This window comes from Salmo trutta, chromosome 23 (genome assembly GCF_901001165.1).
Source record: "Salmo trutta chromosome 23, fSalTru1.1, whole genome shotgun sequence".
Classification (NCBI taxonomy): Eukaryota; Metazoa; Chordata; class Actinopteri; order Salmoniformes; family Salmonidae; genus Salmo; species Salmo trutta.
Genome location: NC_042979.1, coordinates 32135437 through 32152666, shown reverse-complemented (window position 1 = coordinate 32152666; position 17230 = coordinate 32135437). Strand labels below are relative to the sequence as shown.

General features: G+C 44.5%; 1 protein-coding gene across 1 annotated transcript in view; it reads right to left on the bottom strand.

Moving 5' to 3' along the window:
- Window positions 1-17230, bottom strand: part of LOC115159796 (laminin subunit gamma-3) — a 203617-nt gene that overhangs the window by 39174 nt on the left and 147213 nt on the right. Inside the window, exons 13-14 of the mRNA XM_029709853.1 lie at window positions 1482-1670; window positions 664-909 (exon numbers count right to left, since the gene is read on the bottom strand). Coding sequence (XP_029565713.1) covers window positions 664-909; window positions 1482-1670 — 435 coding nt within the window. The remainder of the gene's footprint in view (window positions 1-663; window positions 910-1481; window positions 1671-17230) is intronic.

The window sequence follows — 17230 nt, the reverse complement described above, 5'->3', positions numbered from 1 at the left end:
TTTCGTCACAGTAGCACATTCAGAGATCGATTTATAGCCAGTAATCTAAAATAATTAATAGATTTTAAACCAAAAATGTTTTTTGTTTGTCATAGACAGACGAGATTAATATGGGACGTGTTCCTAACGAGTTCAGGAAGCTAAACTAGAGCTCTGTGAGATGTTCACAGCGAATACTGTATGTACATTTTCTCTGACACTAAATATACAAATATGTATTTTACAGTTATAAAGAAGGTGAAATCTTATACTTAGTCGTTTGATTATTCTTTATTTATAAAAAAATATAAGTTATTTCAAGCCTTATTCTTACAGTTTTGTTGAATAGGAAATACATGATATAAAATGTTTTATATTTTCATATTTGTATCATATTTGTACTGTGTACTTGAGCTTGTCTTCTCAAAAGTGACTACACCTCAGCAATTTATAACTATTTTTTACCCCAAAGGTGAGATTTGAACCGTTCTTGGAGTCTGGATCATTACTAGTTATTGTTAATGGCCCTCTCATGATAAATAATTACTTTTGGGGATTATGTAGATTACATTTTCCATTACATTTAGTTACATTTAAGATGTAAAATTGTATATTTCCCCTTAATTAAAAACCTGTAACTCTAACCCAACCCTATATACACCCTTCCCAAGTTTCCACACTCACGTTTGCACTTTTGGGCCACAGTGCGGTCCAGGGCGTCCCCATAGTAACCTTGTCGGCAGCGTTGGCAATGGTCTCCCTCGGTTTGTCCCAGGCACTTCAGGCAACGGCCCGTCATGTGATCACACACGCCCAGCGCGTTGGGGTCCACATTATCGTTACAGTCACACTTCTCACACGGTTGAACCGGCCCTGACCGGCCCAGGGGGTCGCCGTGGAAACTGTCCTCGCACATCTCACATCTGATGCCTGTGGAGAGAAGGTGTGTGTGTATGTGCGTGTGTATATGTGTGTTTGTGTGTGTGTCGGGGGGTGACAGGTGACAGGGTTTTTGATAGGTGAGTTATAGATGATGTTGGGCTGGAGGGTTTGGGGGCCATTTTAATTTCAACCTAAATCAATATCTGGTAATGAAATTCTGGAAATGAATGAATGGCCCAAACCTGACAAAGGAATATGGACATTTTTAATTCAAACACTGTGCTCTACATGATAGGATCATGACTAATTTTATCAAGACAGCGAGGACACCAATACAGGTTTTATTAAAAATCTGTCAGCCAATTTGTGGAAATCTGCTTCACTGAGCAAGCAATGAACTCAATGGCTGTGTCCTAAAAGGCACCCTATTCCCTACATATTGCACTACTTTAGAATAGAGCCCAAGCTCTGGTCAAAAGTAGCGCACTATATAGGAAATAGGTTGCAATTTGGGATGCAACCCAGTTTAACCCTGGTGAGGTCTGCTCATCATGGGAAAATGGAATGGTTTGTTCCCATTATCCGACATCTACCAGTCATGTAATATGATCTCAGCTCACCCCTCTGTCCTGAAGGGCAGTTGGTACAGACCACCTCCCCCGTCTCCGTCATTTGAGCACAGCTGGTACGGTCCGGGCAGGGGCAAGGTCTGCAGTCATTGGGCGTGCCAATCAACGCGTTGCCATAGTAACCGTCCAGACAACGCTCGCAGGTTGGTCCTGTGGTGAAGTTGATACACACACACACACCTGGAGTAGAGAGAGGAGAGGAGGCATTTACAACACACACACCTGGAGTAGAGAGAGGAGAGGAGGCATTTACAACACACACACCTGGAGTAGAGAGAGGAGAGGAGGCGTTTACAACACACACACCTGGAGTAGAGAGAGGAGAGGAGGCATTTACAACACACACACCTGGAGTAGAGAGAGGAGAGGAGGCATTTACAACACACACGCCTGGAGTAGAGAGAGGAGAGGCGGCATTTACAACACACACACCTGGACTAGAGAGAGGAGAGGAGGCATTTACAACACACACACCTGGACTAGAGAGAGGAGAGGAGGCATTTACAACACACACACCTGGACTAGAGAGAGGAGAGGAGGCATTTACAACACACACACCTGGAGTAGAGAGAGGAGAGGAGGCATTTACAACACACACACCTGGACTAGAGAGAGGTGAGGAGGCATTTACAACACACACATCTGGAGTAGAGAGAGGAGAGGAGGCATTTACAACACACACACCTGGACTAGAGAGAGGAGAGGAGGCATTTACAACACACACACACCTGGACTAGAGAGAGGAGAGGAGGCATTTACAACACACACATCTGGAGTAGAGAGAGGAGAGGAGGCATTTACAACACACACACCTGGACTAGAGAGAGGAGAGGAGGCATTTACAACACACACACCTGGACTAGAGAGAGGTGAGGAGGCATTTACAACACACACACCTGGACTAGAGAGAGGTGAGGAGGCATTTACAACACACACACCTGGACTAGAGAGAGGTGAGGAGGCGTTTACAACACACACACCTGGACTAGAGAGAGGTGAGGAGGCGTTTACAACACACACACCTGGACTAGAGAGAGGTGAGGAGGCATTTACAACACACACACCTGGAGTAGAGAGAGGAGAGGAGGCATTTACAACAGACACACCTGGACTAGAGAGAGGTGAGGAGGCGTTTACAACACACACACCTGGAGTAGAGAAAGGAGAGGAGGCATTTACAACACACACACCTGGAGTAGAGAGAGGAGAGGAGGCATTTACAACACACACACCTGGACTAGAGAGAGGAGAGGAGGCATTTACAACACACACACCTGGACTAGAGAGAGGAGAGGAGGCATTTACAACACACACACCTGGACTAGAGAGAGGTGAGGAGGCATTTACAACACACACAACTGGACTAGAGAAAGGAGAGGAGGCATTTACAACACACACACCTGGACTAGAGAGAGGAGAGGAGGCATTTACAACACACACACACCTGGAGTAGAGAGAGGTGAGGAGGCATTTACAACACACACACCTGGACTAGAGAGAGGAGAGGAGGCATTTACAACACACACACCTGGACTAGGGAGAGGAGAGGAGGCATTTACAACACACACATCTGGACTAGAGAGAGGAGAGGAGGCATTTACAACACACACATCTGGACTAGAGAGAGGAGAGGAGGCATTTACAACACACATCTGGACTAGAGAGAGGAGAGGAGGCATTTACAACACACACACCTGGACTAGAGAGAGGAGAGGAGGCATTTACAACACACACACCTGGACTAGAGAGAGGTGAGGAGGCATTTACAACACACACACACCTGGACTAGAGAGAGGAGAGGAGGCGTTTACAACACACACACCTGGAGTAGAGAGAGGAGAGGAGGCATTTACAACACACACACCTGGACTAGAGAGAGGTGAGGAGGCATTTACAACACACACACCTGGAGTAGAGAGAGGAGAGGAGGCATTTACAACACACACACCTGGACTAGAGAGAGGAGAGGAGGCATTTACAACACACACACCTGGACTAGAGAGAGGTGAGGAGGCAGTTACAACACACACACACATAGATAGATATGTAAAGTGTGTCTTACAGGACCATCATATCGGCTCTCAGTAGCAGGCACACTCACACATAGTCGCAAACACACACACGCACACAAACAGACACAGACACAGACACGCACACGCACACGCACACGCACACGCACACGCACACACACACACACACACACAGAAACACACACAGAAACACAAATACACACCAAGGAGGATGGATGCTGTAATAATTTTCTTCTCTGACAGTTCCAGGCCACAGTGGGTGTAATTTCTCTAGCCACCAGTGAGTGTAGTTTCTCTAGCCACCAGTGAGTGTAGTTTCTCTAGCCACCAGTGAGTGTAGTTTCTCCAGCCACCAGTAGAGTGTAGTTTCTCCAGCCACCAGTAGAGTGTAGTTTCTCTAGCCACAGTGAGTGTAGTTTCTCTAGCCACAGTGAGTGTAGTTTCTCTAGCCACCAGTGAGTGTAGTTTCTCTAGCCACCAGTGAGTGTAGTTTCTCTAGCCACCAGTGAGTGTAGTTTCTTTAGCCACCAGTAGAGTGCGCCGTGTGGCTGTGTCTCTAACCAGCCACCATACATGTACTAAAGCTCTTTACACAGCCACAGCAGAATGGAAGAGGAATAAGAGGAAACACTCAATACTGAAACCCAGGCCTCCACCGCAAAGAGAGCTAGCGAGCAGAAAGAACTGGTCTAAATTCAACCTGACTGTAATTGCTTTGGGAAATACAAGAGCTGGCTTCAGACAGAAAGACTTTCAAGAAGTAAATTAATTTCCCCCAAGTGAACGAGATAATCATATTTATTATGTCCCAAAAACAAACTGTTAAATGCATATGTCTTCTAAAGCCTCAGGGAAGATAACTTTTGGGCTGTATGTAGCTCCAGCTCTTCACATCTAGTTAACTTTTTGTAATCACAATTAATCGCATGGTCTGAAATCGTTTTCAATAAAAACTGAAAACATCCAATATACAGGCTGTATCACAACTGGCCGTGATTGGGAGTCCCATAGGGCGGCGCACAATTGGCCCAAAGTCATCCGGGTTTGGCCGGTGTAGGCCGTCATTGTAAATAAGAATTTGTTCTTAACTGACTTGCCTAGTTAAAAAAAAGGTTTATTTAAAAAATAATCTATACAACTAAAAACAACAATGTTATATCAAAACAAGCAGACATTGAGGTTAAAGTTGATAAAGCACATGTAGCTTTATCAACTTCCTTGATTTTGCTTACCGTTACTTTGGACAAAATCAAGACATCAATATTATAGTAACGCTTAGATTACAGAATCTTAAATTACAGCTCAATTTGAGCAAATTCTGAATTTGCGAAATAAAAGCAAATCCTGCGATTAACTCAATTACATTTTTTTTTATTGTTTGACAGTCCTAAGAATAACATCAGGTTTCCATGGAAACCCCCCTCTTATGGAATGAATCACTTTTCACCAGTTAAATAGTTTTTCTCTCTGTCTTTAAATATAGAAAATAAACTATTTGCTGGGATATTAGCCACAGACCCTTAACTGTTGAATATGCTCTTTGGTCATTATGTTGGAGAAACACAGTTGGAAGAATAAACACTCTGCAAACCCTAACATAAGTAAAAAAAAATAACAGCCTACAATTCATCAAACTTCACTTCACTAATGTTGCAATTAGAGACAGTTCGACATCTACTGGGGGTCCTGGTCCAACTCAAGGTGCAATAAAAATAAATGTACCTCCCTCCCAAACATGAAACATATTTTGACATAACACTTCCCTTGTTCTGTAAAAAAAATTGCACCCCCTCCCCATCATATAATTAATTGTAAATAACGTTTCCGACCACAAATAGCAATAACTATGTTTATAAAATGTGTATATCGACTTTGCCAATTTTGTGGCACTGTTGTTTTGTTTTGATCCTTAGTTCTGACTAGCATAATAATAAAGTACTGGTTTATACTGTTCCTTTCTGGTTCTTTTTTTACCTCTGAAATCAACATAGTTTTTACATTTACCTCATTAAATTACTCCACCAATAAGTGGGCTCTGGTCAAAAGTAGTGCACTACATAGGTAATAGGGTGTCGTTTGGGCCATAGCATATTAGGTCTTCACTGAGGTGGCTAATACTAATGCTTGACATCCAAGCATGTAATGCCAGTCATTCAATATAATAGGCTAGCTAATAAAACATAGTGATTGTTCATCATAACACAAAGAGTTGAGGGTTATTGAATCGCACTAAGAACTGATTGTGCGTCTGTGTCTATGTCAAATGAGCCATAATAGACTTAATGGTCACAAAGTGCTGACAGACAGTACTGACTGTGAAGATGACTGAGCACAGTTCAGTTACTGAGGCTCTTCCTGCATGGGTCTGAACTAGTGTTACTGTTGTTTTTAGTTCATTGCTTCTTCTGTAAATGGACCTGTTCTGCTCTACCAATTACATCAGCTGTTACTGCATATTTTAAGATCAATTTATACTCACCATTGCCAAAGTCATTCATCATCATAATCATAATCTTCCTCCTCATGCTCACCATCACCATATTCACCATCATCATCTTCAACATCATTGCTTCATTACATTCATGTAAAGTCTAAGTTCAGCATGTACTGGAGCTAATTTACAATGAACTTCCCCTCCACTATTGAATTGAAATAGGAATCTGGAGAGACAGCCTAGCTCACCCCAGCTCTGATCTACCCAGCTCTACTCTGATCTACCCAGCTCTACTCTGATCTACCCAGCTCTACTCTGATCTACCCAGCTCTACTCTGATCTACCCAGCTCTACTCTGATCTAACCAGCTTCACTATAATCTACCCAGCTATACTCTAACCAGCTCTACTCTGATCTACCCAGCTCTGCTCTGATATACCCAGCTCTACTCTGCTCTACCCAGCTCTACTCTGCTCTACTCTGATCTACCGAGCTCTACCCAGCCCTACTCTGATCTACCCAGCTATACTCTAATCTACCCAGCTCTACTCTGCTCTACCCAGCTCTACTCTGCCCTACTCTGATCTACCGAGCTTTACCCAGCTCTACTCTGATCTACCCAGCTCTACTCTGATCTACCCAGCTCTACTCTGATCTACTCAGCTCTACTCTGATCTAACCAGCTCCATTATAATCTACCCAGCTATACTCTAACCAGCTCTACTCTGATCTACCCAGCTCGACTCTGATTTCCTCATCTCTACTCTGATCTACCCAGCTCTGCTCTGATATACCCAGCTCTTCTATGATATACCCAGCTCTACTCTGCTCTACCCAGCTCTACTCTGCTCTACTCTGATCTACCGAGCTCTACCCAGCTCTACTCTGATCTACCCAGCTCTACCCAGCTCTACTCTGATCTACCCAGCTATACTCTAATCTACCCAGCTCCACTCTGCTCTACCCAGCTCTACTCTGATCTACCCAGCTCTACACTGCTCATCCCAGCTCTACTCTGATCTACCCAGCTCTAGTCTGCTCTACCCAGCTCTACTCTGCTCTACCCAGCTCTACTCTGCTCTACCCAGCTCTAGTCTGCTCTACCCAGCTCTACTCTGATCGACCCAGCTCTTCTTTCATCTACCCAGCTATATTTTACTCTACCCAGCTCTACTCTGATTTAACCAGCTCTACTCTAATCTACCCAGCTCAACTATGATCTACCCAGCTATACTCTACTCCAACCAGCTCTACTCTGCTCTACTCTGCACTGCTATGTACTACCACTCTCCTCTCCTCTCCTCTCCTCTCCTCTCCTCTCCTCTCCTCTCCTCTCCTCTCCTCTCCTCTCCTCTCCTGCTTTCCTATCCTGTCCACATCCTCTCCCCCTCTCCTTCTCTATTCTCCCCTTCCCTTCCCCTCACCTCCCCTCCTCCACTCTCCAGCAGTGTACCATGTTTCTGTATGTGAGACAAACAGTTGCAGACTTCTCAGGAGTGGAGCCCATTCATCACAAACACACTGCAGACCTTCTCATATCCTTTGCTGCCCTCATCCCTGCCTCCCCTTCTCCCTCCCTCCCTCTCTCTTCCTCTTTCTCTCTCTCTGTCTCTCTCAAATCTCTCTCTCCCTCTCTCTCTCTAATTCTCTCGCTCTCTAACGCTCTCTCTGTCTTTCTCTCTGTCTTTCTCTCTCTCTCCCTACCTGATCCTCCCTCACTCCTCATTCTTGCTCCTTCCCTCAACAGCTGCAGACTTCTCAGGAGTGGAGCCCATTCATCACAAACACACTGCAGACCTTCTCCTCTCCCTTGCTGCCCTCATCCCTGCCTCCCCTTCTCCCTCCCTCCCTCTCTCTCTCTCTCTCTGTCCCTCCCTCCCTCTCTCCTTCCCTCCCTCCCTCATCCTCCCTCACTACCATCCTGGCTCCTTCCCGCATCCTTGCTTCTTTCCTTCAGTGCCTCTCTGCTCACCTCCCTTGCTCCCCCATCCTCCCTTCCCTCCATCTTACTCCACAGCCAACCTGAATCCCTACCTCTGCCTCACCCGTCTAACAGTGCCTATCTATCTACATGCAGTGCTCTCTACACATAAAGCCTAATTGCACTCCATTGAGAAAGCCACTCACAGAAAACACTTTTGGAAATGCGTAAGTAGACCAAGTACATTTCCCCGTCTTAGCTAAAGGCAAAAGACAAATGCCTGAGTGTACATTAGGAGACAGCAAGAGGCGTATTCAATTGAAATGGCACTGTTCTGTACTCAGTTTCCAGTAGTACAATACAATTGTACTTTGCTTTTATGAAGTCTTCCAAATGCTAGGAACAGAACATTGTATATTTCAATCAAAGAGAATGTTGAGTTTGATGGAGGTTGTGATCTAGGTGAAAAGCAGTGATGAAATGAAAAGAAAGGAAGGTTTTGGGGTGTAATGTTGTTTATGAGATTATAGCAGCATCCTGTTCAAATACATACAGTACGGCTGCTTTCTCTCCTCCTCTCTCTGATCCCCCCGTCCTTCACGCCATCCTCTAAATCTCACTATTTATTTACCCATCCAAACTCTGTTTCCAAGACTCCCCTCTGTGGAAGACCTGGGAGGTCTGGAGGGGGGTTTGGTGCAGTAGGAAATAGGGATGAATATAAATGCAGCACACACTCACGCACATGCAGGCATACACACACACATACACACACACTAGTCTAGTAGTCAGAGAGCCAGGGAACGTAAGGCTTGGATGGACTAACAGAAACTGGCTCCATATCTGAACCCATTATCTCGTTTCCAGCAGCCGGTTTATTCAAGCAGTGCCAGGCAAGCAGCTGCTCCCAATTTTTTTTGTCATTTCTACAGCACAATTACAACATGCAAACTTGACCTGTTGTTTAAAACAGATATTATTAATTTCATGATTTCAACATGAACTTATCAAACAAACATTTCTTTATTTTTCAAGAGCGATCGGTTAGGTCTTAGTTGGGTTTGATTGTGTCCGTAGCTCTCTGGAATACTAAGGTGCTTTTGGAAGGATGACGGGAAGAGGAATCTGTTGGTTAATGCATGCCAGCACCCAGTATCAGTGACTGGATGATAGAATCAGGCCCCAGTTCGATTTAGATGTCTCGGTGTAAAGACGGGCTGCCTGCTTCCATCTGCTCCAGGGCTGTTTGATGCTTATGTCGCTGTAGCGCTCTTCAAATCTAACCCAGATGAGCTGCTAGCTTAGTATAGAATTGGTGCTGTCTGGGGGGCTAGGGCAAGGGGTATACAGTATAGAGGAGGAGAGGGGGCTAGGGGAGGGGATAGAGAGAGGAGGAGAGGGGGCTAGGGGATGGGATAGAGAGAAGAGGAGAGGGGGCTAAGGAAGGGGATAGAGAGAGGAGGAGAGGGGGCTAAGGGAGGGGATAGAGAGAAGAGGGGAGGGGGCTGGGGGAATAGACAGAAGAGGGGAGGGTGATCAGGGAGGAGATAGAGAGAGGAGAAGAGGGGGCTAAGGGAGGTCATGAGCAGATGATCTCGCTTATTTTTTAGCATGTTTTTAAAAAAAGATAGATTTAGAGTTAGATAAACTTGATTTTTTTTGGCAGGGACATATACAGGGTGCTACTCTCCACAACATAACCAAGACGGAATTACATGGAAGGCTTCCTACTGCCAATGATTATTATTCCCAAGCTATACAGCAAATGCTCTGGCAAACAAACAGAAACCTGAAATGCTGTTCAAAGGTAATTAAAATACAGTACACTCTTGTATGTAAAAAATTATAAGGCATGAAAGAATACAAAATGAAGCTCCTTTGGAAAATCAAGAGACACTTTTTGCTGACTATTATAAAAATGGGAACATAAGCAACTTAATCTTCCACGCAGACCATCCCCTGGCATGGCACAGTGCTATATTAACACACAGTGCTATATTCCACCCATCGGGGTGTTACCGATGGGTGAAAACTCAGGATACTAGACAACGAGGACTCTGAGTCAGCAAATGTGAACGTGTACAAATCTGGAACAGTAATGGTACAGGGAAACCCCAAACAGTTTCAGCTGGACTTTCACATTATCAAAGAGATAGCTCAGCAGAATAAGTGCTCTCTTGAGAAAGATACCCCCATCCCGAGCATGTCAACCAGACCTCTTCATTAAACAACCCCACAGACGAGCAACCCCAAGCGGCAAAGTCAACCTCCCAGCACAGAGTACTACTCCCTCATTGAAATGAAGGATACATTCACCCAACTGGAGGTAAGGCAGGTGGAGCTGGAACAAGAGGTAAACACACTCCAGTCAGCACCAAAAATAGTCAGGAGAGAGGTGGTCTTGACACCACAGCAGAACAGTGCACCGCAGACCCTGACCATAGTGTTGACAACACAGTAGGACAGACAAATGAAGAACCCCAAGCCCAGGGAATCCCACCCCCCGTCAGCCACCCTGATAGGCCTCCTGACACACCCCCCCCCAACACAACCACTGAGGATATACACAAGACACAGATTGTACTCCTTATGGACTCAAATGGGAAATATATACAAGAAAATATACTTTTCCCAAACACAGAGTATCTAAACTCTGGTGTTCAAACATCCAGCGCGCCCTAGACCTTCTGTTTGAGGACCAACTAGGGTCACAAACAACCTAAGAGCACAGCAGGAAAGGGTGGCCACGGCACTCAAGGGAGTGTTTGAAAAAGCTTCTTCTACTTTCCCCAAGGCACATGTAGCTAACTAACCTCCAGACGAGCTTCAATGCCATACAACTTTCGTTCTGTGGCCTCCAACTGCTCTTAAATGCAAGTAAAACTAAATGCATGCTCTTCAACCGATCGCTGCCCACACCTGCCCGCCGGCCCAGCATCACTACTCTGGATGGTTCTGACTTACAATATGTGGACAACTACAAATGCCTAGGTGTCTGGATAGACTGTAAACTCTCCTTCCAGACTCACATTAAGCATCTCAAATCCAAAATTAAATCTAGAATCAGCTTCCTATTTCGCAACAAATCATCCTTCACTCATGCTGCCAAGCATACCCTCGTACAACTGACTATCCTATCGATCCTTGACTTCGGCGATGTAATTTACAAAACAGCCTCCAGCACTCTACTCAGCAAATTGGATGCAGTCTATCACAGTGCCATCTGTTCTGTCACCAAAGCCCCATATACCACCCTCCTCTGCAACCTGTATGCTCTCGTTGGCTGGCCCTCGCTTCATATTCGTCGCCAAACCCACTGGCTCCAGGTCATCTATAAGTCTTTGCTAGGTAAAGCCCCGCCTTATCTCAGCTCACTGGTCATCATAGCAGCACCCACCCGTAGCACACGCTCCAGCAGGTATATTTCACTGCTCACCCCCAAAGCCAATTCCTCATTTGGCCGCCTTTCCAACCAGTTCTCTGCTGCCAATGACTGGAACGAACTACAAAAATCGCTGAAGCTGGAGACTCATATCTCCCTCACTATCTTTAAGCACCAGCTGTCAGAGCAGCTCACAGATCATTGTACCTGTACATAGCCTATCTGTAAATAGCCCATCCAACTACCTCATCCCCATACTGTTATCTCTTTTATTTATCTTGCTCCTTTGCACCCCAGTATCTCTACTTGTACACTCATTTTCTGCACATCTATCACTCCGGTGTTTAATTTCTATATTGTAATTATTTCGCCACTATGGCCTATTTATTGCCTTACCTCCAGTATCCTACCTCATTTGCACACACTTTATATAGACTTTTTCTACTGTATTATTGACTGTATGTTTGTTTATTCCATGTGTAACTCTGTATTGTTGTTTGTGCTGCACTGCTTTGCTTTATCTTGACCAGGTCGCAGTTGTAAATGAGAACTTGTTCTCAACTAGCCTACCTGGTTAAATAAAGGTGAAATAAAATGTACAAAAATTGTTTAGTGGATGGGACTACCAGCTCTCTGTAACCTAGAGGGCAACCAGTGTTTCCATCTCCTCTATGCCATGTTTCTTGTAGAATGACAATGTCTGCATTTACGTTATCTTTGGTGACGTCCAGTGTCCTGCTCTTTAGGCCTAAGGCAGATGACCTCAGGCCCTGGATATTCCAGGATGAGATATTGAAGGCTTTGTGTTCCATAAAGTGTCCAACGTTGTTGGTCGTGTAGTTTGGCCTCAGGCCAGTAAGTGTGAGCAGAGCCTGCTGAGCATCTGGTAGATGCCATTGGCTTGGCATAGTGTAAGAGTGGGGGTTGGGCCTGTTTGCCTGCTCAAGGTCAGGCCTTGGTCTGATCTGAGGGGGTCTAAATGGGGTGTGGGTATGGTTGATTTGGTGGTGTTGATTGGTTGAGGTGGTGGTGTGGATGTGGCTGGTGGTGCTATGGTCTGGATCTAGGTCCTCTCGGCATGGGTCCTCTATGTGTAGATCCAGGGAGGGTCCCGCAGGTCTGGGAGAGTATCTTGCTGGTCTGGGTGGGGATGTCTATTGATCTGTTGCTCATGTGTTAAGTGTTGGGGCTGCGTTTGAGGGCGATGTCCTTTAAGTTTTCTGCCAATATCAGATACAGTAGGTCTATGTCCTGGGAAATGTTCTTGTTACTTACAACCTCATGCGAATCGCATTAGCATACGTTAGCTCAACCGTCCCACAGGTGACCCAACAATCCTGAAGAAGTTAACCTGTTTGGGCTAGGGGGCAGTATTGAGAATTTTGGAAAAAATATGTGCCCATTTTTAACTGCCTCCTACACCAACTCAGAAGCTATAATATGCATATTATTGTTCAGGTTTGGATAGAAAACACCCTAAAGTTTCTAAAACTGTTTGAATGGTGTCTGTGAGTATAACAGAACTCCTATGGCAGGCAAAAACCTGACAAGGTTTCATGCAGGAAGTGGCCTGTCTGACAAGGAGTCGTGCGTCTTGCATCTGTTTATTGAAAAGTAAGGATCTTAGCTGTAACGTGACAATTCCTAGGGCTCCAATAGGCTCTCAGAACCCGCGAAATACCTGAAGGTTGACGAGGCGGCCTCTGGCTGAAACAAATTATCGCCTTTGGTAAGTGGCCAATCAGAGGACCATTGAATGAGGCGCGTGCACCGATTCGCCCCCGTGGAGAAATTTAATTCGGCTGTTTAGGCTCATTGCAGATTCCCGGTCGGAATATTAACGCTTTTCTACGAGATAAATGGCATAAAAATTGGTTTTAAACAGCGGTTGACATGCTTCGAAGTACGGTAATGGAATATTTAGACATTTTTTGTCACGCCAATGCACCGTGCGCGAGACCGTGATGTAGCATTCTGATAGTGTCTAGAACTCACGAACAAAACGTCGCTGTTTGGATATACTAATGGATTATTTGGGACCAAACCTACATTTGTTATTGAAGTAGAAGTCCTGGCAGTGTATTCTGACGAAGAACAAGAAAGGTAAGAACATTTTTCTTATAGGAAATGTGATTTTGGTGAAGGCTGAACTGGGTGGGTGTCTAAATAGCTAGCCCTGTGATGCCGGGCTATGTACTTAGATTATTGCAAAATGTGCTTCATCCGAAAAGCTATTTTAAAATCGGACATATCGAGTGCATAGAGGAGTAATGTATCTATAATTCTTAAAATAATTGTTATGCTTTTTGTGAACGTTTATCGTGAGTAATTTAGCAAACTGTTAGTAAATTCCCCGGAAGTTTGCAGGGGGTATGCTTTTTCTGAATGTCACATGCTAATGTAAAAAGCTGGTTTTTGATATAAATATGAACTTGATTGAACAGACATGCATGTATTGTATAACATAATGTCCTAGGTGTGTCATCTGATGAAGATCATAAAAGGTTAGTGCTGCATTTAGCTGTGGTTTGGGTTTATGTGACATGATATGCTAGCTTGAAAAATGGGTGTCTGATTATTTCTGGCTGGGCACTCTCCTGACATAATCTAATGTTTTGCTTTCATTGTAAAGCCTTTTTGAAATCGGACAGTGTGGTTAGATTAACGAGATTCTTGTCTTTAAATAGCTGTAAAATAGTCATATGTTTGAGAAATTGAAGTAATAGTATTTCAAACGATTCAAAAATCGCGCCACTGGATTGAAGTGGCTGTTACGTAGGTGGGACGAATTCGTCCCACATGCGCCAGAGAGGTTAACGAGAAGTGTATCTTTATAATGGGATATAATAGTTGTATGTTTGAGAAATTTGAATTATGAGATTTTTGTTGTTTTGAATTTGCCGCCCTGCTATTTCACTGGCTGTTGACTAGTGTGTCCCGCGGGTGGGACGCTAGCGTCCCACATGTCCCAGAGAGGTTAACACAATGTCCAAAGAAGGGCCAGGAGTTTACAGAATGGTGTTGTCTGTGTAGAGGTGGATCAGAGAATCCCCAGCAGCAAGAGCGACATCATTGATGTATACAGAGAAAAGAGTTGGCCCAAGGACTGAACCCTTTGGCACCCCCATAGAGACTGCCAGAGGTCCGGACAATAGGCCCTCCAATTTGACACACTGAACTCTGTCTGAGAAGTAGTTGGTGAACCAGGCGAGGCAGTCATTTCAGAAACCAAGGCTGTTGAGTCTGCCGATGAGAATGTGGTGATTGACAGAGTCGAAAGCCTTGGCCAGGTCGATGAATACAGCTGCACAGTATTGTCTATTATCGATGGCAGTTATGATATAGTTTAGGACCTTGAGTGTGGCTGAGGTGCACCCATGACCAGCTCGGAAACCAGATTGCATAGCGGAGAAGGTATGGTGGGATTAGAAATGGTCGGTGATCTGTTTGTTAACTTGACTTTCGAAGACCTTAGCAAGGCAGGGTAGGATAGATATAGGTCTGTAGCAGTTTGAGTCTAAAGAGGGGGATGAAGAGGGGGATGACACGGCAGCTTTCCAATCTTTTAGGATCTCAGACGATATGAAAGAGAGGTTGAACAGGCTAGTAATAGTAACTAACAGGTGTGAAACAGGGAAGGGACTCAGGGGGCTATGCTAATTTTGTATAGAGCAGACCTAACTCACCCTATTAAATTAATCTAAACAGGAACATTTTACATTTTTGACTAGAAATTCAAAAGGAAATGATTTTAACAGAAAAAATGTCCTCCTGTATGCTACCACACTTGAATCCCCATACTTGAATGAAGACAGCGTCTCCATCCTGGAGGGGGAAATCAATCATTTCCAGGCCCAGTGACATGTACTAGTTTGTGGCGACCTAAATACCAGAAACGGACAAGAACTTGATACCCTCAGCACACGGGGACAAACACCTACCTGGAGGTGACAGCATTCCCTCCCTCATATGCCCCCCTAGGCACAACTACAACAACTTAACAAACAAAAATGGGTCACAGCTCCTGCAGCTCTGTCGCACGCTAGGCTTCGAGGGGACTCCTATAGTAGGGTCACCTATAAGCTCTTCTCTTGGCAGTAGTACTGCCGACTACGTCATCACTGACCTCAACCCAGAGTCTCTCAAAGAGTTCACTGGGTTCACTGACACATCACATCAGACTCTGCATGCAGAAGTCTGCAAAAATATCCTCAGTGTACAAGGTAAAACACCAAATAATGCATGCAGAGCAGAATTAGGCCAATACCCACTAATGATCAAAATCCAGAAAAGAGCCATTCAATTTGACAATCTCCTAAAAGGAATCGATTCTCAAATCTTCCATAATAAAGCCATCACCTGCAGAGAGATGAACCTGAGGACCCATGCCAAATCTTTTCAGTCTCCTGAGGGGGAATAGGTTTTGTTGTGTCCACTTCACTACTGTCTTGGTGTGCTTGGACCTTGTTAGTTTGTTGGTGATGTGGACATCTCAACCTGCTCCACCGCAGCCCCGTCATTGAGAATGGGGGCATGCTCGACCCTCTTTTTCCTGTGGTCCACAATCACCTCCTTTGTCTTGATCATGTTGAGGGAGAGGTTGTTGTCCTGGCACCACACGGCCAGGTCTCTGACCTCCTCCCTATAGGCTGTCTTGTCGTTGTCGGTGATCAGGCCTACCACTGTTGTGTCATCTGCAAATTTAATGATGGTGTTGGAGTCGTGTCTGGCCATGCAGTCATGAGTGAACAGGGAGTACAGGAGGGGACCTAGCACGCACCCCTTAGGGGCCCCTGGGTTGAGGATCAGCGTGGTGGATGTGATGTTACCTCTTACCACCTGGGGGCGGCCTGTCAGGAAGTCCAAGATCCAGTTGCAGAGGGAGGTGTTTAGTCCCAGGGTCTTTAGCTTATTGATGATCTTTGAGGGCACTATGGTGTTGAACGCTGAGCTGTGGTCAATGAACAGCATTCTCTCAAAGGTGTTCCTTTTGTCCAGGTGGGAAAGGGCAGTGTGGAGTGCAATGGAGATTGCATCATCTGTTGATCTGTTGAATATAACACAATAGATCTGATAGAAGTAAATACAAAGAAAAAACCAACCAGTGTTTTTTTACCACCATATTTGAAATGCAAAACAAAAGTCACTGTTATAGCCATCACCCTTGTTGTACTTCCGATAGTGTCCACAAGATGGTAGCAGTGTATGTGCAAAGTTTCAGATGGATAACTTGGAGTATGACTGATCCTCAAGACTTTTAGTTTATAGTCCCCAGATACATTTGGGCAAATCGTGAAGGAGACGTTCGCATTCATATTCATTTTTTTCTGCAAGAATATCATCAAATCTGTATACTTGGACTTTGATTGAGCTTTCCAAGTATTAGTAGCCATATTATAAGTTCAACATTTGCAAAACAACTAGTTCTCATAACTTCATAACTCTGAATATCCATATAATTTTTGTCCAAAATGAAAAGGCATGCTGTCGTACAAGGTTAGAAGCTACATTTTATGACATACTCCCATAAAGCCCAGCTCATTGGCTATCTAGCTAGCTTTGTTTGACCCCGATTGGTGCTTATTAGACAAAGATACAGTTGTTCCAGTGATGGACACCCACGTCATCGGCGTGCCATGAAGACGTCGTCGCTCTTTAACCAAATATGGTGTCCTATAGGATATACTACACCCCTAATGAAATAGTGAAGTCTTGTTACCTTATAGGATCTCCGAGGAATAGATACGAACGTGATTTGACTCGTTCAAACAATGTTTAGGGTGAGATTTTCACAGATTCCTTTCTTTACAAATTGAATGAGTGGAACTACAAAATCGATCGTGCGTGCTATATGAACCTTTTTAGGATATAAAAATGATTTTATCAAACAAAACGACACTTCATGTTATATCTGGGACCCTTTGGATGATAAATCAGAGCTAGATTTCAGAATGTAAGTACACATTTCACTTT